Here is a 20,793-nt window from a genome sequence, read left to right as displayed (position 1 = left end):
TGCTTGACACCCCGAAGGTTACTGTGTCAGAAGCATCTCCAGGATTCCACAGGAGAAGGGGCCGGTGGACGTGCAAGGAGGAGGAATCAGTGCCGGGGAGGTGGAAACGTGGACCCAGAGATGGACCCAGAATTGGCAGGAGACGGAGACGGGGGAGGGTCGTTTGGGGCCAACACGCAGGGGGCTTGATCCTCCACGTAACACAGAGTGGCTGCGCAGGGGTCTGTAGGGAACGGTGTGACCACAGCAGCGTTTAAAATCAAACGCAAAATCACGTGCATTTGCATGTTTCAAATAGGACAGCGAGAATGCGCCAAAGGAAGCCACCTGGAGCTGAGGAGCCCCAGGCGCCCTGCCCACCACCGGGCACACGAGTCCCCAGTGCTCCTCAAGCCACTGCCTTTCCCGAGAGGCTGGATCTTCAGGTCCACAGCAATGCAGGGGAGCCTGCTTTGTCCAATTTCAAATCATCAGAGAACAGGAGGCACTGGGCTTCTCAGGGGCCTGGTTTGGAATAAGCATGTGGGGAACCTACTTTTCTCAGACCTGGGGACCAGCCCACCTCAGCTGACAGCTCTGAACCTGGCCTTCTAACAACCCTCCTTAGTTCCATCAAGATGGCCGTGGCCTCTTTCCTCGGTTTCCCAATCGGCACCTTATTTGTTTAACTTCACGGTGAACCAACCCATAAGGGCTTCCCCCGTGATGACCTGCACGCGGCTCCGGCATCCGCTGCAGGACGCCTGGCTGACGTTTCTAGAGGCAGCATCCCAGGGAGTCCGAACGGCCTCTGCTGTATGTCTGGCTCCGATTCCTCTTTCCCCGTCAGGTTTATGGTCCCGATAAAAATGGAAGCAAGCCATAAAGACAAGGAACCGATGTTTGCGTGACCTAGAATTCTGTCTGCTACTGAGTCAACCAGCCCAATAAAGTTTAGCTGAGTTCCTTCTATTTGCTCGCATAGTTTTTCTGGGGCACCGCACTGTGAAATCCGAGCACAAAATCCATACAAAGTTTTATTTACTGCCGTACGGATTTCTGTGAAAATGCTGAAGAGAGGACTTTTTGGTGGTGGTTGTTTTGGTTTCTTTCCCCCCGCTACCAAGCGCTGAGTACACAGCTGCTGACCCAAGCATGGCTTTACGGGACACTTGGCCACAATTCCACCCCCTGTGGCTCCCAAGGGCCCCCACCATCTACCAGGTGTGAGCCAGACTTGATGAGGGGCTGCAAGCCCTTCCCCTGCTCTGTCCTCTGTTACTCTCCACTCGAGGGACACAGGGGGTGGGGGAGTCTCCTCAGCACCGGGTCTAGGCTGGTCTCTACCTGAGAGCTGCCTTCTACATCCCATCCCAACTCTAATTAAAATATTAATACCAGCAGCTGCTCATAAAGAAAGCAAAGAGCCCCAGCAGGAAATGCATTGCCCTGTGTATCTGAGCAGCAGGTGATGCTGGCTTAGGTGAGCTGGGACTCCGCTCTGCAACGGCATCTACAAGGGTCCACGCTGGGCCCAGCATGTGTGTGTCACCGCTGCCTTACCCCACCTGGCTCGCTGCATGGCTGCAGGGATATCTGGGCTCTCATCGCACAGCCCCAGGCCCTGGGAGAAAGAACACCGTCCCCGGGCTTCTAAGTGAAAGTACTGAGTCTGTCGTTCTGTTTGGACTAACGTAGATAATGTGTCCGAATTGACCATCACGCTCGGAGAATCCAGCGCCCAGGTGGCTTAGACCTGATTCCCGCTAATGCTTTCGGATCTGCCAGGTGCTCTGCGAAGTTCTTTCCGTGGATGCAATCACTTAACCCTCACTTCAATCTTACAAGAGCCTATTATTGTTACTATTATCTTCAGTGTACACATGAGAAAACAGGCACCAAGAACTGCAATGACCTTTCCAAGGTCACACAGCAGGACAGGGGCAGTGCCAGGTTCCCAAAGCCTGACCCTCAGCCGCTGCCATGTTCTGTCATCTGGGACCAGCCGTCACAGCACGCAGGGTTCGGCAAATGCCCCATGCTGGGAGAGAGGGCTCTTCCCTCCAAAATAATACTTTTGGATTTGGATTTTGGCTTTTGGATTTCATGCATGAACAACGGTAAATATACTATTATTTTTTATTTTTTCATCATATTAAGTTTAAGCTCTAGTTGTTAGTTAAATGTTTATGTTTTGCAAAAGTACTAATGTTATGGCAACATAAAGAGCAATTAACAAGGCACGAAATAGCCCAAATCCCGCCCCCGGTGCACTGGCTCTGCTTGCCGCACACGCCTTTCATGTGGGGTGCATGTGGCTTCCCATTCTACTACTTCATTGACGCCATGTTGCGCGCACATCTACATATATAAGGGCTTCCTAATTTTCACTTGAAGAAATGCAATTTTCCATCAGGTTGTTTCCATTTTTTGCTGCCGCTGGTCACCATTAAGAGTACTTACAAAGAACAGAGTCAGCCTGCAGTCGTTTTGTTTCTGTTCCTCCCTTCATTGGAACTGTGCTTACAATGATTTCCTAGATATTTTTTAGTTTGATTCTCTAAGCAGCCCCAGCAGTACAATACCGGGTATCCTGGGAAACCCTCAAGGTGCAGTGCTGACGTGACCGGCGTCCTAGGCAGGGTCTCCTGATAGCGTCGTCACCCTCTGAGCGTGTAACAGGGTGGAGGATGGAGGTGGCACAACATGCTCGATTAAGGACCAGGAAGAAGAAGAAACACTCATGATTAGACAACCACGTGACCAGAATGTGTGTGCACGTCTCCTCCTCTGAATTGGTGAGTGAGAACTCTGGGGGAGGCCCAGGCCATGTTTTACAGCTCTGTGAACCCACCACTCTCCCACGTACTAGGTACTTGAACGCTGTTTACTGAAGAAGCACATCTGTCACTCTTTTATGGATTTTAGCAACAGCTTCTAGCAGACAAAAGAAAGGAATAAAGATAAGGGACAGATTTTTACATGAACTACCACGTGCCAGGGACTAAGCCAGGTGCTGTCACAGGCACTGCCAACCTCCTATAAGCCCCACAACAGCCCTAAGGGGTGGGCATCAATGGCCCCACTTTACAGATGAGGAAACTGAGGCTCAGAGAGACACCACCCAATGCTCACCCAGCCACTGCAGAGCTGGGATGCAAACCAGGTCTGCCCAACTCCCCGAACCTGCTTTCTTTCCATCACCTGAGCCCACATCTGAGCACAAAACGAAAGCTCTCTTTGTCCTCGTCCCCCCAGGTGCTAGATTCCTAAGGGAAAGAGGAACGCTCCCAAAGGGCAGAGGTCTATCTCCCCAGCATCACATGCACCCCTGCAGAGGAAAACTGGAGCGACGCTCTGGCTTCCAGACACCAGAGGGCGCTGTGGGTCCAGGAAGGGACGACAAGGCAGCCTCTCTGTGGGGTTCCTCCCCTGAAGGCTCTGGTCCCCCAGAGTGGAAGGACCCTCGGGATGCAAAAGGAAGCTCACTGGACACCACGCACTTTGGCCTTGTTCTTGTTGTTTCTGAATTTTTTTCTACCGCGGGGCTCATGGACCACATCTCCATGGAAAAGACTCAGTGTCCAGCCGTAGGAAACCCTACACCAACATCTTCACTCTGCTTATTAATTTATTTTGTCAACATGGAAGGACCAAGGGTGGGAAGGGCACGGAAGTCATCACCCCTCCCTGCTCCCCCTGACTCCCCCCAGACTGGTCCAAACCAGCCCACCAGCACTGGTCCACACCATGCTGCCGCCGCCCTCTCTTACCCTCCTCAACAAGACAGCGTTGCCAGTGACGACGGGGCGGGGGGGGGGGGGCGAGAACAGCGGCATCACCCATTATGCGGGCTTGCGACGTGGGGCCCTGGGTTAATCGTCCCAGCATCCTCACGTGGTAGGAACTATTATCATTCCCCTTCTCACTCTTACAGAAAAGGAACCTGAGGCTCCACATGAAGGGGAGCCGGAGTGTGAAGCTGAACCTTTCTGACTGCAGAGTCTGTGACCATTCTACTGGCTCTCGGTCCTGGATGACGGAGGTCCACACTCCATCCATCCATTCACTTACTAGGCAAGCATTTATTTAGTGCCAGCTGTCTTCCAGACGCTGTGAAGGAGGGTCCATGCCTATCTTTCTCTCCTTCTGTGCCCCCAACACCTGGGCTACGCGCACATCTTTTCAGGCAGCCCCTAAAAGCCTGCTTCCCCCTTTCCCTGAGCCCTATTTCATACGTATTAAAACACTGAGGGAGCTTTGTCCCAAGAACCCGTGGTGAACGTGGGGTGGAACGGGAACCAGAGAGAAGGCTGGCTTCCAAAACTAGGGGCAGAGGCAGCCCAGGAACAAAGCACCACACAGTGGTCCTGGGCATTTGGTGGGGGGCGCTGGGCAAGTCAGGAGGCCAAGAGCTCCGGCAGTGTTCCAGCTGTGTGACACTGGGCCAGTCACTCACCTTCTCTGAGCCTCAGTTTCCTCAGCTGCAGAAAAAGGGGTAATTGAATCAGCCTTCCAGCTTCCCTTCACGAGTGATTGTGTTTTCTAGCCATCTTACTAACTGTGACCTTGGGCAGGTCACTTGACCTCTAAGCTATGTTCTCTCATCTGTGAAAAGGGCATAGCTGTGACTTCCTTGAAGCACTGTCTTAATAATGAGACATTAAAGCATGGAACACAGCATACACGGTGCCTCGCCCTCAGATAGGTCAATGCACATTGTCACAGTGGCTGATTACATCACCAAAAATTTAAAAAAAACCCAAAAAACCACAGCAAGATTCAGCGTAACATGACTGGACACAGTCGCGGACTGTGGACACATCAGGCTCCAGTTCATCCAATCCCCTTGGTACTCTGCGATTGCTTTCGAGAGAATATTCAAGCAAAAGAGCCGGTTTGTTAAGCTCTGTCCACGTGCATGAGTCACCAGTGGTCTCCCTTCTGTGGATCCTGTTGTCCCCTTGACTCTCCCTGGCCCCGCTGCATCCTTGGAGGGGAAGCAGAGACTCCAAGTTACGGAAGACAGCCCCAGGGACTCAGGCTGGGGGTGGGCTGATGACCCAGTCTCAGAACTGCCACCTGCAAGGTCCCTTATGCATCATCACATCCCACCCCTTCGTTTCTACAGATGAGGGAGCAGAGACCCAGAGACGGAGGTGACTCATCCTGAATCACACAGCTCAGATGTGGAAGAGTCTAGACTCAGACTTTGCTAAAAATGCCCGGCTGCAAGAGAACGTCGGCTGCAGCAGAGCCAGGGGCGCCGGCGTCTATTCAGCTACGCGTCTCTTCTGCCGGCACCGGACGTGTGGGGAGGTCTCCCGGCTGGGACTGTGGCCCGGCAGCTTCAGGTCCTGAGCGTAGCGCTGCAGCCTGGGCTTTGGGGCACCGGGTAGGTGCCTCCAGAAGCAGAAGGCTGCCTGTCCTGAGCTCAACCAGAACAGACGGGGCAGAGATGCAGCTGCTGCTCATGGGAGAAAGGGGGCCTGTCAGCTTCTCCTGGTGGCGCCAGCACATGAGAAGGACAGCACGTCACTCAGAGGACAAGCCGGCCCAGGAGCTGCACGTTGGTCTTGCCTGGGAAGCACGACCCAGGCTGAGCGCCCTGACTTCAAGCGCTCTGGCAGCCCCAGTCCTGAACCCGAGCAACATGTAGGTGTCCTGTTAATACCCTGTGCCTGGGTTCTGGGCTCTTAGGAACCGAACATGATGGCAACCATCAAACCTGAGTGCCTAGGTTCCAGGTGCTGTGCTTTGAGACCACACAGGAATCGAGGAAGATGGTGCTGCCAGTCCTGCTGTAGGCAGCGGGAGACCCAGACGCTGATGGCAGAGCTTGGGAACACCTCGACTGACCCAGGTCTGCCTGGTGCAAAGCTCGTGTTACACTGTGTGTCACACTGTCTCTCAAATGGCTCTGTATTCCCGTGCAGTAGTTATTACGTGTGCGTGTGTGTGCCTGTGCTTTTAACACAGGTTAAAAAAGAGAAGTTCCTCGTGGAATAAATGAAGACACAAAGAAAAGTAAGGGAAAAAATAAATACTCTCACAGCTTTGCCACCCACAGACAACCAGTGGTTAACAATGGGGGTTTGCCCCCAGAATCAGCCTCCCTCTCTGAGTCTCACACACACACATAAACACAACTGGAGTCATACTGTATAGATATTTTGCAATGTGTTTTAATTAAAAATGAACAAAATGCTATCTTCATTTGCTGGGTCGTTAATTATCCTTCTAAATGTGATTTTGTGCCTCTAAATGCCATTGTATTATTTAGCTGTACAGTAACTCACGTTACCTTTTGCCCACTGCAGAGCGTTACAGTTGTTTCCAGGCTGCCTTATAAATCACGCTGTAATTACGAAACGTGTGGGTATGTACTTGTGCACAGCCTTGATTTATCTCCTTAGAGTAAATCTCTAGACATGAACGGACTAAATAAAAGGTGCTACACGGAGAGAACAAGCTGGGCACATGAAAGCTCTGTTTCCATAGTAACCTGACAGAGTGGCACCTGCTTTATACCATCAGCCCCACGCAAGGGGTTGATGTGAGCCCCCCTCTGAGTAACGATATCCTTCCGAGGTCCAATGCCCTGCATTCTGAGTCTACAATTGCCTAGACTCCGGCAAAATAACCAACATAAATGTATGTTACAAAGTATTGTGGCTGCCTCTCCTGGGAAATGGGAGATGTATTTTTAATCGCTGGTGTGAGTGGAAAATGGCATTTTTAGTGACTGCTTTATTTCTCCTTCTAGGCTGACACACCTTAAGAAAGCTTTCCTCTTTAGAAGGAATCCCCTCTTTCCCAGGATCTGTTGACCTTGTACATCATCATCACAACTGATGACGGTTAAAGAAGGTGCAACATTCGTATCCAGGGAGAATGTGAATAGGCCTCCATTCCTCTGCCTGTCTAGTCCTACTGCCACCCATGACTCTGGCCCTCATCATCTTGCCTTCGTGCTTCTGCAACAATCTCCTGACTATTCCCCGAGTTCCTCTGGTCTGCCCGCTCTCACGTCCATCGGCACCTGCTCTTTGGACCTTCTCAGCATGTCTGATCATGCACAGACCGTCCAAGGCCTTCCCATCGCTGCAGACAAGGCCTGAACACATTCTGATATTGAATGCCCTGTATGTTGGTCCTCAAACCACATCTGCAGCTCTGCATCCCAATTTCCATGAGCGCCATTAAGTACCCTCTGCTCTAAGCACTGTGAACCATCCACGTCCTGAACAAGCCCTTCCCTCCCACTTCACACACTGAGGCACTCAGCCCAGGAAACCTCTTCCCCTCCCACCCAAGTTCTTACCAGGCAGCACCACGACAGCACACAACTCTCCCGAACCCAAGTGCCCCATTCTGTTCCCGGGCCACATCCACAGCCCCTGGAGGAATGAGACAGCAGGGAGGTGCTTACCTTTTCGCCCTTTTCTCCGTGGACAAAAGGTCCTCTGCCCTGGAAAAGCAAAGCAGAAGGCAAAGGTTTTCTACGAAGCATTGCCACGGCATGACATCACACGTGGCAGATGTGCCCTGGGATTCAAAATGGTGGGCTGCTTTCTCATAAGCCCTGCCAAGGAGCCTCTAAAGACACTATCATTTACTGAGGGTAGATTCTCGTGAGCTTTATCTCATTTAATTTTTCCAACAACTCAGTATTATGGTACTATTCTTTCTTCCACATCAGCTTTATTGAGATATAATCTACAGAGCACATAATTCACCTATTTAAAGTGTAGGGCTTCCCTGGTGGCGCAGTGGTTAACAATCCACCTGCCAATGCAGGGGACGCGGGTTCGAGCCCTGGTCCGGGAAGATCCCGCATGCCACGGAGCAACTAAGCCCGCGAGCCGCAACTACTGAAGGCCGCGCGCCTAGAGCCCGCGCTCCATAACAAGAGAAGCCGCTGCAATGAGAAGCCCGCACACAGCAATGAACAGTAGCCCCCGCTTGCCGCAACTAGAGAAAGCCCGCGCACAGCAACGAAGACCCAATGTGGCCAAAAATTAATTAATTAATTAACTAAAAATAAAGTGTACAATTCAATGGCTTCTTAGTACATTTATTAAATATACTAAATGTGGTGGTGCAACACCACCACAATCAACTTTAGAATGTTTTCATCATCCCAAAAGAACCCCAAACCCATTGTGGTCACTCCCCTTTTTCCCCCATCCCCTACTCTGGGCAAACATTAATCAGTTTTCTGTTTCTATAAATTCACCTATTCTAGACGTTTTATATATATGAAATCATACATGTGGGCTTTTATGACTGGCTTCATAGCCCGTGTTTTCTTAGCAAAGTGCTTTCAAGGTTCACCCACCTTGCAGCATGTGTCAATACCTCATTTTATTGCAGAATACTATGCCATTGCATGGCTATGACACACGTTTTATTTATCCATTCATCACGTGATGAACATTTAGGTTCCTTCTACTTTTCCGTTATTATGAATAAGGCTGCTATGAACATCCATGAACAAGTTTTTGTATGAACACGTGGTTTCATTTCTTTTGGTTATACACCTAGGAGTGGAATTGCTGGGTCATATAATTCTGTGTTTAACCCTTTAAGGGCCACCAGACTGCTTTTCAAAAGCAGCTGCAGCATTTTACACCAGCAACGTATGAGTTACGATTTCTCCACATTCCTAGTTGTTCTACACATTATTTAAGTGGGATGTTAAGTCTCTCACTTCAATTCTCAATGTTTGCTTCACATATCTGGGGGCTCTGTTATTAGGTGCACATATGTTTATAATTGTCATATATTTTTAGAGGATCGACACTTTTATCATTATAAAATGTTCCTCTTTATTTCTATTAACCTTTTTTAAAGCCTTTGTCTGATACTGTTACAGTCACTCCAATTTCTAATGTTTTCTATTTGTGGAATGTGTATTGTCCATCCTTTTACTTTCAACCTGTTTATATATTTGAATCTAGAGTGTGTCTCCTGTAGACACAATACAGTTGGATCTGTTTTTACGTCCAGGCTGAAAATCTCTGCTGTTCAATTGGTTTGTTTAATACATTTACAGACAATGCTGTTTTTGATGTAGGTAGATTGACATATGCCATTTAACTTTTTGTTTTCTGTGTCTCCTGACTTCTTCTGTTCCTTTATTCCTCCTTTACTGCTCTTTTTTGCATTACAGGAGTTCTTTTTAGTGCAACATTTTAACCTCTTTAAGGATATTTTCACCATATAGTTTTGAATTATTTTCTTGGAGGTTGCTTGAGGTTTACCATATACATCTTAACTTATCAGGATCTACTTAAGATTTACACTAACTTACTTCCAGTGAGACTTAGAAACATACTCCTACGTGATCTATTCCTTCTTCCCCATTTTTGTGCTACTGTTGTTACAAATATTTGTTAAATACCCAAAGCTACACTGTCGTAATTATTACTTTGAACTTGTCACTCCACTGCATTCTGGCCTCAATTATTTTTGGTGATGAGTCAGCTGATAATCTTATTGGGTTTTCCTTGTACATCAGGAATCATTTTTCTTTTTCTGCTTTCGATTCTTTTGCTTTGTCTTTTAGCGTTTTTTACCATGATTTTTCTAAGGATGGACCTCCTTCTAAGGATGGATTTTTCTAAGGATGGATTTTTCTAAGGATGGACCTCCTTCTAAGGATGGATTTTTCTAAGGATGGACCTCCTTCTAAGGATGGATTTTTCTAAGGATGGACCTCCTTCTAAGGATGGACCTCCTTCTAAGGATGGACCTCCTTCTAAGGATGGAGTTTTCTAAGGATGGACCTCCTTCTAAGGATGGACCTCCTTCTAAGGATGGACCTCCTTCTAAGGATGGAGTTTTCTAAGGATGGACCTCCTTTCTAAGGACGGATTTTTCTAAGGATGGACCTCCTTCTGTTTCTCTCGATTGGACTTCCCGAGGCTTCCTGAACGTGCAGATTACTGCTCTTCACCAAATTCTGGATGTCTTCAGCCGTGATCTCTCTGAACACTTTTTCTGCTCCTTTCTCTCCGCTCCGGGTACCCCTGTTATGTGCACTGACGCACTTCACGGGCCCTCACACTTCTCTGAGGCTCTGTTCATTTTCCTTCATTATTGTTTCTCTCTGATCTTCAGACGACATGATCGCTGCTGATCTGTTCTCAAGAATGCTGGCTCTTTCTTCAGCCAGTTCAAACCTACTGTCATGCCTCTCGAGTGATTTTCCTTTTCATTTCATTGACTGTACTTTACAATTTCCATGTAGTTCTAGAATTTCCATTTGGTTCTTTTTAACAATTTCTACCTCCTTATATTCTATATCTGATGAGATAATGTCATGATGCTCCCCTCTGTTTCCTTCCGAATGGCTTCCTTTAGTTCTCTGGATGTGATTACAATGGCTACTTTGCAGGCTTTGTCTGTTAGATCCGACATCTGTGCCCTCTCACAGGCAGTTTCTGTAGCCTGGTTTTTCCCTGTGTATCAGTAAAATGGGTGTTTCACTAGCCCTCACCTCACAACATCGAACTGAGGGTTAAATGAGCCAGAAATCTGTAAAACATACAGCACAGATCCCGGCACGCCATGAATGCTGTTAAATGTAAGCCTCTCTTCCTATTTCCATGTTAATTTGCACAGAGCGGCTGCTTCCCACCTCTGCACAGGAGGCCGGTGTGTAGAGTGTGGGTGACAGGTATAGCTCAGCAAGTGAGCACAAGACTCAGATTAAAATAGATTCAAATCCTGCCTCTGCCACACACAGGCAGAGCACCTGATGTGATCACGAGCGCATCACGCAAGTCTGAAAATTCTGTATCCTTCCCGTCCGTGAGTGATGAGCTTAAGTTTAAGAAGCTGTTCTAAGGAGTAAGGAGGGACCAACATGAAGCCCCTGTGAAGAAGGGCAGGCGGTACAGTTACAATCATGAGCTCTCAGGTGATGGCACGGGGGTGTCTGCCAGGCTAACTCTTCTAGGGGAGCGGCTCTGTCTTGTCGTCGGGTTTCCCCTGCGCACTGAGAACCTAAAAGGAACTGATTACACTCGCTCTCGTTCACTGGCCTCCTACCATGGGCCAGGCATTTTACAGACAAAGCTGCTCTTTTCTTTATTCTGCTCATGGAGCGAATGAGGTTTTCAGGGAGGTTAAGCAATCCGCTCGCAGTCACACAGCCAATAAAGGCAGGAGCCGGGGACAGCTACTGAGGCCCACCTGACTCCAAACCTGTGCTACTGATGCTACAAGATGCAGTCTGAAGGATGGGTTTAGTGCTTCCACCAGGCCAGGTAACAACAGAGGAACAATAGCATTTACTTTGCTTCTGCACTGTTACAAACTGTTTACATGCGTTAACTCGTTTTAAACCTCATCATGCAACTCAACAGTTAATTTTATCCTCCCCACTTTACAGATGAGGAAACTGAGGACAGGAAGGTTAAGTATCTTGGTGGAGCCAGCCTTTGCTTCCCAGCCATGTGGCTCCTAAGCTCTGCTCTGCACCATGAATCGTTTATCTCTGTAATTCTTCCCTGACCCACCATCCACTGTGCTCGCTCATCAACCTAAGGATGCATGAACACAGTCTGTGCTGGGCCAGATGCCAGGGATGCTGGACCGACACACGGCAAACCGCGGTATCAGGGAGTCAGCTGATGCGGGGACTGACAAGCACCAGGGATGTGGGAGAACCGAGGGGGTGAGCCAGACCTGGGGTTGCAAAGATACCCTGGAGAACTACACCGGTTGAGTCTGAAAGGTGCAAAAACGTGAGCCAGGCAGGAGGGGGAGGTGAGGGGCAAACGGGGGTGGACAGAGGGCAAAATGATTCCTGGTAGAGGAAAAACCATATGCAATGGCCAGGGTGAGACATGGCCAGTTGGGGGAGTCATCACTGCCAACCTGGAGCACAGACTTCGGGGGGTGAGGGTGGAGTGGTGCAGGGTGAGGCTGGAGCGGCCGGCAGGCCTCCTGTGCCCGTGCAGAGGGGTCCCCCCCACTGGCCACGCAGAGGGGCCTTCACTCACCGTATCTCCTTTCTCTCCCTTGGGTCCAGGAGCTCCAGCCGGCCCAGCGGCTCCCACGTCCCCCTGAGGGGTGGAAACCAGAGACGAACGTTGGGTCGGGTCCTCCGACCAACCTCTCCCACACCAGCTGCCCATGGCCCACCTTGCCCCAGTTTTCTGGAAGCAGCCGATTTTGTCACTGCCAACTGCACCATGAGGCCAAGCCTCCCACCCCCGGAGAGGGAAGAAGCATCTGAGTAATTTTCTCAAACTCTTAATTCCCGGAACGAAGGACATCTGGAGAAAGCAAGTGGGTGAAAGCATCGCACCCTTGACCCTGGGAACGGGAACGGCAGCTCCTCCGCATCTTACTGGACCCAGCTAGGGCGGGCCCCCCCAGGCATCCTGGAGCCTCCCCAGGAAGCCCCGCTCCCCGCAACCCAGCGTCCCACCCCCTGTCATGCCTCTTCCTGCTGGCTCTGAGTCCGGGGACATGGCTCCCTGGTATGTCCCTGCATCCAGAACGGGCCTGGGCACCCAGGATCCACCAGGCCACGCCTGTGGACACGACCTGAGCTACCTCTAGGTAAACGGAGCCGCTGGAATCAAGGTGTTTACACAGCATCTTAAGCACGGACGGGCTGGGACACTGACTAAAGGGCCAGGACTGCCAATCAACCACGGGGCAGCCAGGCTTATCTGCAGGTGGTGGGACCTGTTTCCCTCCCTAGAATCCCCTCCCTCCCACCTCATCTTCTCTCCCAGGGTCAGGGGTCAGGCTCTGTCGTCTGCACAACCCCAGATCTGTCCGACCACAGCACAGCTCGGCCTCTCCATGAACGGCCACTGCTTCAGACAAACGTTTTCTACTTAGAGCTTCACGAACCCCCGAACAGCTTTGCTCTCTTCTTCCATCTGACAGCCCAGGAGCTGAGGCTACAGCCCAGGGGCTGCTCAGCAAGGCAGAGGCCCCTGCTCTCTCTCTCGCAGCGAACACCTGGCACCTTGGACCTCCTGTGTGTGTGCGTGTGTCTGTCTGTCTATTCTCCCCATCCTAGCACACTGGGGACAGAGGGGAGAAGGGCGAGAAAAGGGGAAGATGAAGGAGGTACATACAGAGGAAGGAAGAAGGGAGAGGACAAAAGGGACCTTAGGAGATGCTCAGTGGTGATGCACTGAATGAATGTGAACACAAGTAATACAGGTGAGAGGGAGGGGGAGAAAGGGAGAGACGGAGGGACAGAGGCAGGGGGAGGGGGAGAGGGAGAAGGGGGGAGGGAAGGGAAGGGGATGCAGTCATCGCTAGTTGTCTGCACCATCACACTCAGCCCCTCTTTCGAACACCAGACTAGGAAACGGCCACTGGGCAACGCTGACCTCCTCCCTCAGCCTCTGTGTGACCCCGGGCAATGCACACCTCTCTGGGTCTCAGCTTTCCGAGACCGAAAAAATGATGCGAGACGACAGCCCTGTCCAGCTCCGTAAATGCGATAAACCTGGGCAGTGGTGGACAGAGAAGAGGCTGGTCCACGGCTGAGGAGGGAGGAGCCCACAAGGAGGTACCTGGCCTCGAGCAATTCGTGAGTTTGGAAAACGTGTACAAAAAGAATTCCACGCACGTCAAACAAACAGATCGTGCGTGCTGAACAGACTCTTTAAAGCGCAACCCCCGAAGTTTCTGGAATATGGAGGCCTGAAAGGATTGATGCAGAGTTAGCTGGCCACGGAGGGCTGAGCCTGTTGGCGTGAACAGCATCTGAGCCCAGGCGTGCGTGTTCTCCTTCTCGATCACACGTTCAGGCTGAGAAATGGACGCTCTGAACCGTGAAGGGACTCAGAGGTTACCGACTTTATGCCACTTGCCCTATCCTTCCATCTCAACAAGCTCGGAAGCAAAGCCCCGCAGGACAGTAACCTAACACACCATCGTTCGGGAGTTTTTTCTCCTTCTTACAAAGAGAGCAAATCAAAGGACCCCACGCTCTAAAGGGCTTCTCTGCCGGCTCCAGTACTGACCTTTGGGCCGGGGAGTCCCACTGGGCCATCAAAGCCCTTTTCACCCTAAAGGAAGAAAGACAAAAGAAACAAGTAAGGTTCTGTTTTAATTTTCCCCTTTCTCTCTTTACTAGTTGGTTATCCCCTCCACCTGCTCATAAGCCAGTCCCTTAGTAAGCCACATGCCAATCAATAAATTGGACAAAGTTCACTGGAGGGCTTCCCTGGTGGCGCAGTGATTGCGAGTCCGCCTGCCGATGCAGGGGGCGCGGGTTCGTGCCCCGGTCTGGGAGGATCCCACGTGCCGCGGAGCGGCTGGGTCCGTGAGCCATGGCTGCTGAGCCTGCGCGTCCGGAGCCTGTGCTCCGCAGCGGGAGAGGCCACAACAGTGAGAGGCCCGCGTACCACAAAAAAAAAAAAAATTCACTGGAGCTGAGCACCCTTTCTCAAACTGCCAACCTACATGGGGAACTTGGACGTGACCTCCAAATACAGCCATCAATTTACAAATGCCAGCCTCACCCTCTGGGTGGCATCACCCAATAAGCCATTCCATCCATCCTTCATACCCTGGGTCCACTTATCCATCAATTCAACCATTATTTCATATAGTGGCTGAAAATACAGACATGGAAAGATTCAGCCTTTGCCATCTGGAATTTATGAGCTTATGGAAGTAAAGACAAGTAGGCAGTTTTACTCCAATGTGATCATTGTTATGGTCTCTGGAAGAAGACGGAAAGAAAGGGTCTTAATGTCCCAAATAGCACGGGCTAAATGAACAGGTATTGAATGGATGGATGTGAAGAATGGAAAGGCAGGCAGGCAGGCAGGGAGGCAGGCAGGGAGGCAGGGAGGAGGGAGATCATACAGACGATAATAATGGGATCAGAAAAGGATTCTTTGGGGATCTTGAAAGAAGAACAGGCATTAGCAGATTAAAAGGGGTGGCGGGAGGGAAAAGGATGTTCTAGGCAGAAGGTGCTACATATGCAAATTCCAGAAGGCAAGAAAGAGCATGACCTGGCGAGGAACAGGACATTCCCGCCTGCCTAGACACTGGGAGGGGAGAGGGGAGTGAGATGAGGCTAGAAGGGCAACTAGGACCAGGGGCCACACAGAGTGGGGACAGGTGGGGGAGGGGATCTGTGAGCCAAGCTCAGGAGGTCAGTGGCGATCCAGCAGGTGGTCGTGAGCTGGAGAGTGAGAAGGTGGGCGGGAAGAGAGGACGGAGGCCTGCTTGACCCCAGACTTCCTCCCGAGGGGCCCTGCCAGGGCAGGGCTCCAGGGAAACCATGAACTAGGCAGAGATAGCATCGGCCACCCTCCCGGGCACAGTCTGCAGGCTAGTGGGCCAAGCCCCACGCTGCTGCAGTTACCCTTTCCGTTTGGGGTTTTCCATGGAAAACAAGAATTCAAAAGGACTTGGGTTTGGACAGTTGCTTTCGTTATGACATTGATGGGTGAGAACCCGATCAACACGTTGTCTGTGGACCGCCTGAGCCTGGCAGGGGCGCGGACGAGGATCCCTGCCCGGCGCCCTGGGTGCACCCACCCTGGCTCCCTCTCTAGCTTCTCCCAATCCTAACCCAGCACCAGGCCGGAAGCCCCTAACTCCACCGACGCCCCAGACAAAGCCTCAGCTCGCAGCATGACCGAGCTTGCTTCTCGTGGCCTCCCAGCCAGCTGGGCCATGGTTAGAAATCCCCACTTGACTGGGAGCTCCTTGGGAGGGGGTCTCTGGGTGGAAAGAAGAAAGGAGAGTGTGAAGGAGAACAGAGGAGAGGGAAGAAGGGAAGGAGGAGAGGCTGCCAGGACAGGTGGCTTATTGAAACAAAACTGTCAGGAAATTCTTAAAGTGTGTCCACTCCAATGAACGTCAACCACGATTTCGTAGTTTTGTCTGTGCCTCCCAAGGCCCTTGCAAAGTTGGGGAGCACCTCCTGTGTGCCGCCCTGAGCTGGGAGGGGCAGACAGAGCAATGGATATACTGAATGCTGTAGACCGAGGGCCCTGGGGGGCTACCAGTCGAGCAGATCTTCACGGAGACCATCTCGATTTTGTCATCCTCACATATCTGTTTATTCTGCTCAAGTGGAAATTGTTTTCTTATTAAGAGGGCTGTTCGTCCACAGAAAAACAGATGAAGGCCTCAGGCACTCGAGGAGACATTTCATCTAGGCTAAAGGGCAGGCGGTGGTGGCAGTCGGAAACACATTAGGTTTTAAAATTAGAAACAAGAGGCATTAAACTCTACTCATATACGCATGTAGATTATATAGTACAGCTAATTACAGGGAACGTCGAGAAGAAAGGGATGAGGGTGTGTCCCGCAGAGCACACCTAAACCCTCGGCCGCTGCCCATGCAGAGTCTTATCCTCGAAGCAAATCTGGCTGGTTTAGGCGCACACACGAGTGAAGAGGAGACCGGGAGGAGCCAGAGTGCCTTGGGAAGACGTCACGAACTTCAGGAAGAGGTTCGTCACGGCTGGGTCTGAGCAGCTCCCCTCCCGATGTGCACAGAAATCAAGAAGGGAGAAGCCCAAGGAGCAAGGACAGGCCCCTGACCGGAGAGTCGCCTGGAGCCTGGGGCCACCCTGCCCTGGCAGCCCACGTGCATGATGGGAAATTCCCACCTCCACTGCTGGTTCTGCTGCCACCCTGCCCCACTCAGCTCTGGGGCCCCGGGCTGGCGGCTGAGGGTGGACTGTGGATGGTACCTTTTCTCCAGCTGGGCAGGAGCAGTTGATAGTCTTCAAAATGCCGATCTGTTCACTGCCGGAGGTGGGAGGCGGCTGGGGCGGGGGTGAGGGCTCCGTCAGCACGGTCACCTGGCACTGGAAGGGAAGCACAGCAGTCAGAACCTGGCTTCCTGCCCGGCACCACTCCCTGGAGCTTCCCTGCACAGGCAAAGGGGAGGCAGGAACCCTGAGGACACCGGAGCCTGAGCAGGGAGGGCAAGTAGCGTCTGACCGCAGGTGCTGGTACCCTGAGGCCCTGGAGTCAGGCTGGCGTGGGCCAAGAGGCTCAGCCACTTCACTGGCCTCTCAGCAGCCTGTGGGAACCATTAACCCCTCTGAGTCTCGGTGCTAACCTCCGCAGAATGGGGACAAGGGCGTTTCCATCATAATGCAGTGAGGAGGAGTTAGTAGGACACGGAGAAAGCATCCAGTTCAGAGTCCGGAACGCAGGAACCCAGCAGGTGTGCCCGTAATGACTTATTTCCTTACCCTCGCCAGCCCCTTCCCTCCCTCCTTTCTTCCCTTCCTCTCCCCCACTCCTTCTTTCCCTTTATTCTCTCCTGCTCTTACCCGTCTCCCTCCCTTTCCTTTCTCTCCTCTCTCTCTACAGTCAGGCTCAGCTGACTCCAGCCCCAGCCCTGGTAACCACCACCCCGGGTGCCTGTGCCCCCCGCTCGTCCTGACACAGGACACGCTGACCGAGTGCTCACTGTGTCCGGGCCCGCGCCCGCCGAGTGCATGGATTTCAGCTTTCAACTCTGGGAGGCAGGACCATGGAAGCACCCTCGGAACTGGTATTTGGTAAATGGAGAGGGAGGGACCTGGACCGAGGCAGAGGTGGGGAGGCCCTGGGAGAGGCAGAACTGCGCCGGGGGCCCAGGAGCCTCTGCCCGCTGTTCCTGAACCCGTGTTGCCTCCTCCTGTCTTGCTGAGCAGCGCAGAGCAAGGCGGCCTCCCCACTCTGAGCGCTGGCAGCAGAGATGCCGTTCCCCCCTGCCAGCCTCTGCCCTGTGCTCCCCAGAGCTGGGTCTCATCACTCAGCTGCAGCCCCGGGGGCCGTAGACCGAGGCTGGGGCAGACCTGCATGACCCGCTCCCCCAACCCACGCCCGCCAGACCAGGAAACGGAACCCTAGCAATGACCACCGGGCTCCCTCCCAGGGCGCACTGTGGTGGCGGGTGTCCCCTGATCCCATCCCAGGGCCCAGGACACCCCCTCCCTCGGGAAGCCAAGGACCCATTCCGCCCCCCCCCCAACCCCTCCATGCAGAGTCTCTGCTCACCGGACCCGAGGGGATGTCACAGCACGTTTCCAGTTCCGAGTGTCGGGAGTCACAGTAAATCACGATCCGCTGTAGGTCAAACTGGGAGGGAAAACGAGGACAGAGAGTGAGTTTTCGGGGCTTTGGAACCCAGATCCTCCCTGCTTTCAGGCAGGCCCTGCTCAGGGATCAGGCCCGCTTCCCCTTCAGGGCCTGTATGGTCTGACCCTGAGCTGAACTTCAGAGGGAGCCTAAGCGTCATCTACAGACAGCCCATCCCTCTAACAGCGCGAACCCCAAGTGCAAGCTGAGTCAGCACAGACTGGGGGCAGCGTTTTCTCCTGCTCTGAATGTGTTACAGCTCAGGCCCCTCACACGCCTCCTCCCGTCCACAATCCGTGGCCACTGCGTTCACTAAAGCCCCTGCCATGGTGCTGCCACCAACAGTCTCCAAAGGTTCAGAGTATCCCTGTTTTCAACTCTCTCATCTCCATGTGGCAGCTTAAGTGAACTTTTTTATATTACAAGTTTGCTTCTATCAAATAAAAGCAAAAATAAACAAATGGGACCTAATTAAACTTACACGCTCTTGCACAGCAAAGGGAACCACGGATTTTCACATCCATGCCTCTGCACGTGGCCTCCCTTCCAGGAAAACCCCTGGAAACTAGCAACCACACTGAGGCATCCCCTCAGGAGCTGTTGTAAAAATACACCCACAGATCTTTTGATTCATTCACCTCCCCACCCCCGAGTGTAGGAGGGACCTGGTCACTGGCTTCTGAGGAACAGAACACGGCAGAAGTGACGGCGTGTCACTTCGAGATCAGTTATAGAAAGACTGGCTTCTTGGTGCGTGCGCGCATGGTCTCTCTCTCTCTCTCTCTCTCACATCACGCAGCCTGGGGTCACCAGCTGGCACGCAGGGAGCTGCCCCACGGAGAAGCCCACGTAGGGAGGAACCAGGGCCGCTGTCAGCAATCCAACAGCAAGGAACTGAGGCCCTCAGTCCAACAGCCCACGGGAGGCTGCCAGCAATCACCTGCGTGAGCTTGGAGGTGGTCTTTCAGCCCTGTTCTAACTTCAAGATCACAGCAATAGCCAATAGCTTGACAGCAACGTTATGAGAAACCCTGAGCAAGACCCACCCAGCTCAGCCCCTCCCAGATTCCTGAACCACAGAAACTATGAGACAATAAGTGTTTGTTGTTTTCATCCCTCTTTTTTGGGCGGGGGATGGCGGGATATTTGTTATGCAGCAACTGATAACTGATACACATCCTCTACTGTCAAGAAGAGTTCACGGGGTCTCTTCTCCACCACTTGGCTCCTTGTACATACAGCTAATACTGAACATAGCAGCCTGCATGGTAATTATACATTTGGGTGTCCATCTTCCCCCAGGGCTCCCCATCCTGACCCACAGCCCTCAAACACACTGAGCTCTCTTTCCCTACCTGCTTTTCCCTCCTGCTCCTCACAAGGCTGGCTCCTCTCACCTTTCACCTCTGTAACCACCCATCAGAGCCCAGGCCCTCCCTGTCACTTGTCATCCTGTACATCCTTATAAAAGCAAAGACCACAATGCCTCCTTTGTGTGTATTTCTCAGCTTACTTTTTAAACTGTGTTTCTCTGATTAGAACAGCAGTTCTGTGAGGCAGGCCTCTCCCATCCCTTGTGTTTCTCTGTACCCCCAGCCCCAGAGTACTTCCTGACACAGCAGGTGTCCTGAGGCATAGAACGAATGGTTGAGTGGATACATGCATGCACCATGCACAGACAAACATTTATCGAATGGAAATTGAGCTAAATCAACGGATACTTATTTTATTAACACCAGTGCTGAATGCTCCCAGCCTTGCACCTCCCCTGTGCCCTTCTGCAGCCTGTGCTGCATTCGAAGGCCCTGAGCGAGCAGGCCAGGCAGCTTGACCTCGACCTCACCCTCCTGGCTTTGGGACAGGCCCCGGCAGGTGTAAGCCCTCACTCCACAGATTGGACTCAGCAGAAACAGTAACAATTCCAGGTGTCTGTCTGTTGTATTTCCTGTAGAGACACCAGCCCACAGACAGGAGAAAATGACAAAACACAGAATCATGCTTTGGAACAAGGCCTATTTTAAAGAGAGGGTCCTGCTTTCTGCATTAGCAAGCGTACATGCTCAGCGGCTGGGTCTGTCTGGCAAGGCCACAGGGACAGAGGTGGAGAAGGAAGGCAAGGTCAGGGTCAGGGAGGTGCACAGGTGGCCTGGGGCCTGCACACGTGCACTCAGGGTGGGTAGCAGGGCCTGGGAGCCAGGAGGGGTCTCTTGCAACTGCCTGGAATCCCCCCATTCCCTGTCCCACCTTCCTCCCTCTCCCCGCCCTCCACCATGTCAGGGAGCCCACCTCCTGATGCCCCTCTGCCCCCACCCCCTGGGATCTCTGCTCCCGTTTACATCCTCAGCAATTCCAGGCTGAACTGCTGCAGGGTCCTCTCTCCAGCCCCAGTTTCCCTCCGTGCCCACCATGTGCAGCTTGGTGACCCTTTCCTGACTACAGTGAGGAAACCAATCAGGGTGCAGAGAGCTGAGGATCTGAGATCAGCCGGGCCCGGGTCTGAGCCTCAGCTCTGCTCTTCTCTCAGAGCAGCTGGTCAAGGCACCCAATCCCCTGAGCCTCGGTTTCCTCTTCTGTCAGATGGAGATGCTGACATGACTCCTAGGGCACTGTGAAGACCAGGTGAGGCCAGACACAGGTGTCCATGGCAGGTGGAGCTGCAGGGTGCTGTGGTCTCTCCCCACCGTGTTCAAGCCTGAGCTACGTGGTCACAAGTGCCCCAGC

At 52.3% G+C, this 20,793-nt stretch overlaps 1 protein-coding gene across 1 annotated transcript in view; it reads right to left on the bottom strand.

Moving 5' to 3' along the window:
- COL22A1 (collagen type XXII alpha 1 chain) overlaps positions 1-20,793 on the bottom strand; it is a gene marked incomplete at its 5' end in the record, with an annotated part of 239,043 nt that overhangs the window by 159,385 nt on the left and 58,865 nt on the right. Inside the window, 5 exons of the mRNA XM_082674806.1 lie at positions 7,412-7,450; positions 11,994-12,056; positions 13,989-14,033; positions 16,689-16,805; positions 17,992-18,072. Coding sequence (XP_082530932.1) covers positions 7,412-7,450; positions 11,994-12,056; positions 13,989-14,033; positions 16,689-16,805; positions 17,992-18,072 — 345 coding nt within the window. The remainder of the gene's footprint in view (positions 1-7,411; positions 7,451-11,993; positions 12,057-13,988; positions 14,034-16,688; positions 16,806-17,991; positions 18,073-20,793) is intronic.

The sequence above is a fragment of the Grampus griseus genome (genome assembly GCF_964374135.1).
Source record: "Grampus griseus genome assembly, chromosome: 17".
In the NCBI taxonomy this organism is placed as follows: Eukaryota; Metazoa; Chordata; class Mammalia; order Artiodactyla; family Delphinidae; genus Grampus; species Grampus griseus.
Note: the sequence above shows the minus strand (reverse complement) of the source record. Positions and strands in the feature narration are given on the sequence as shown.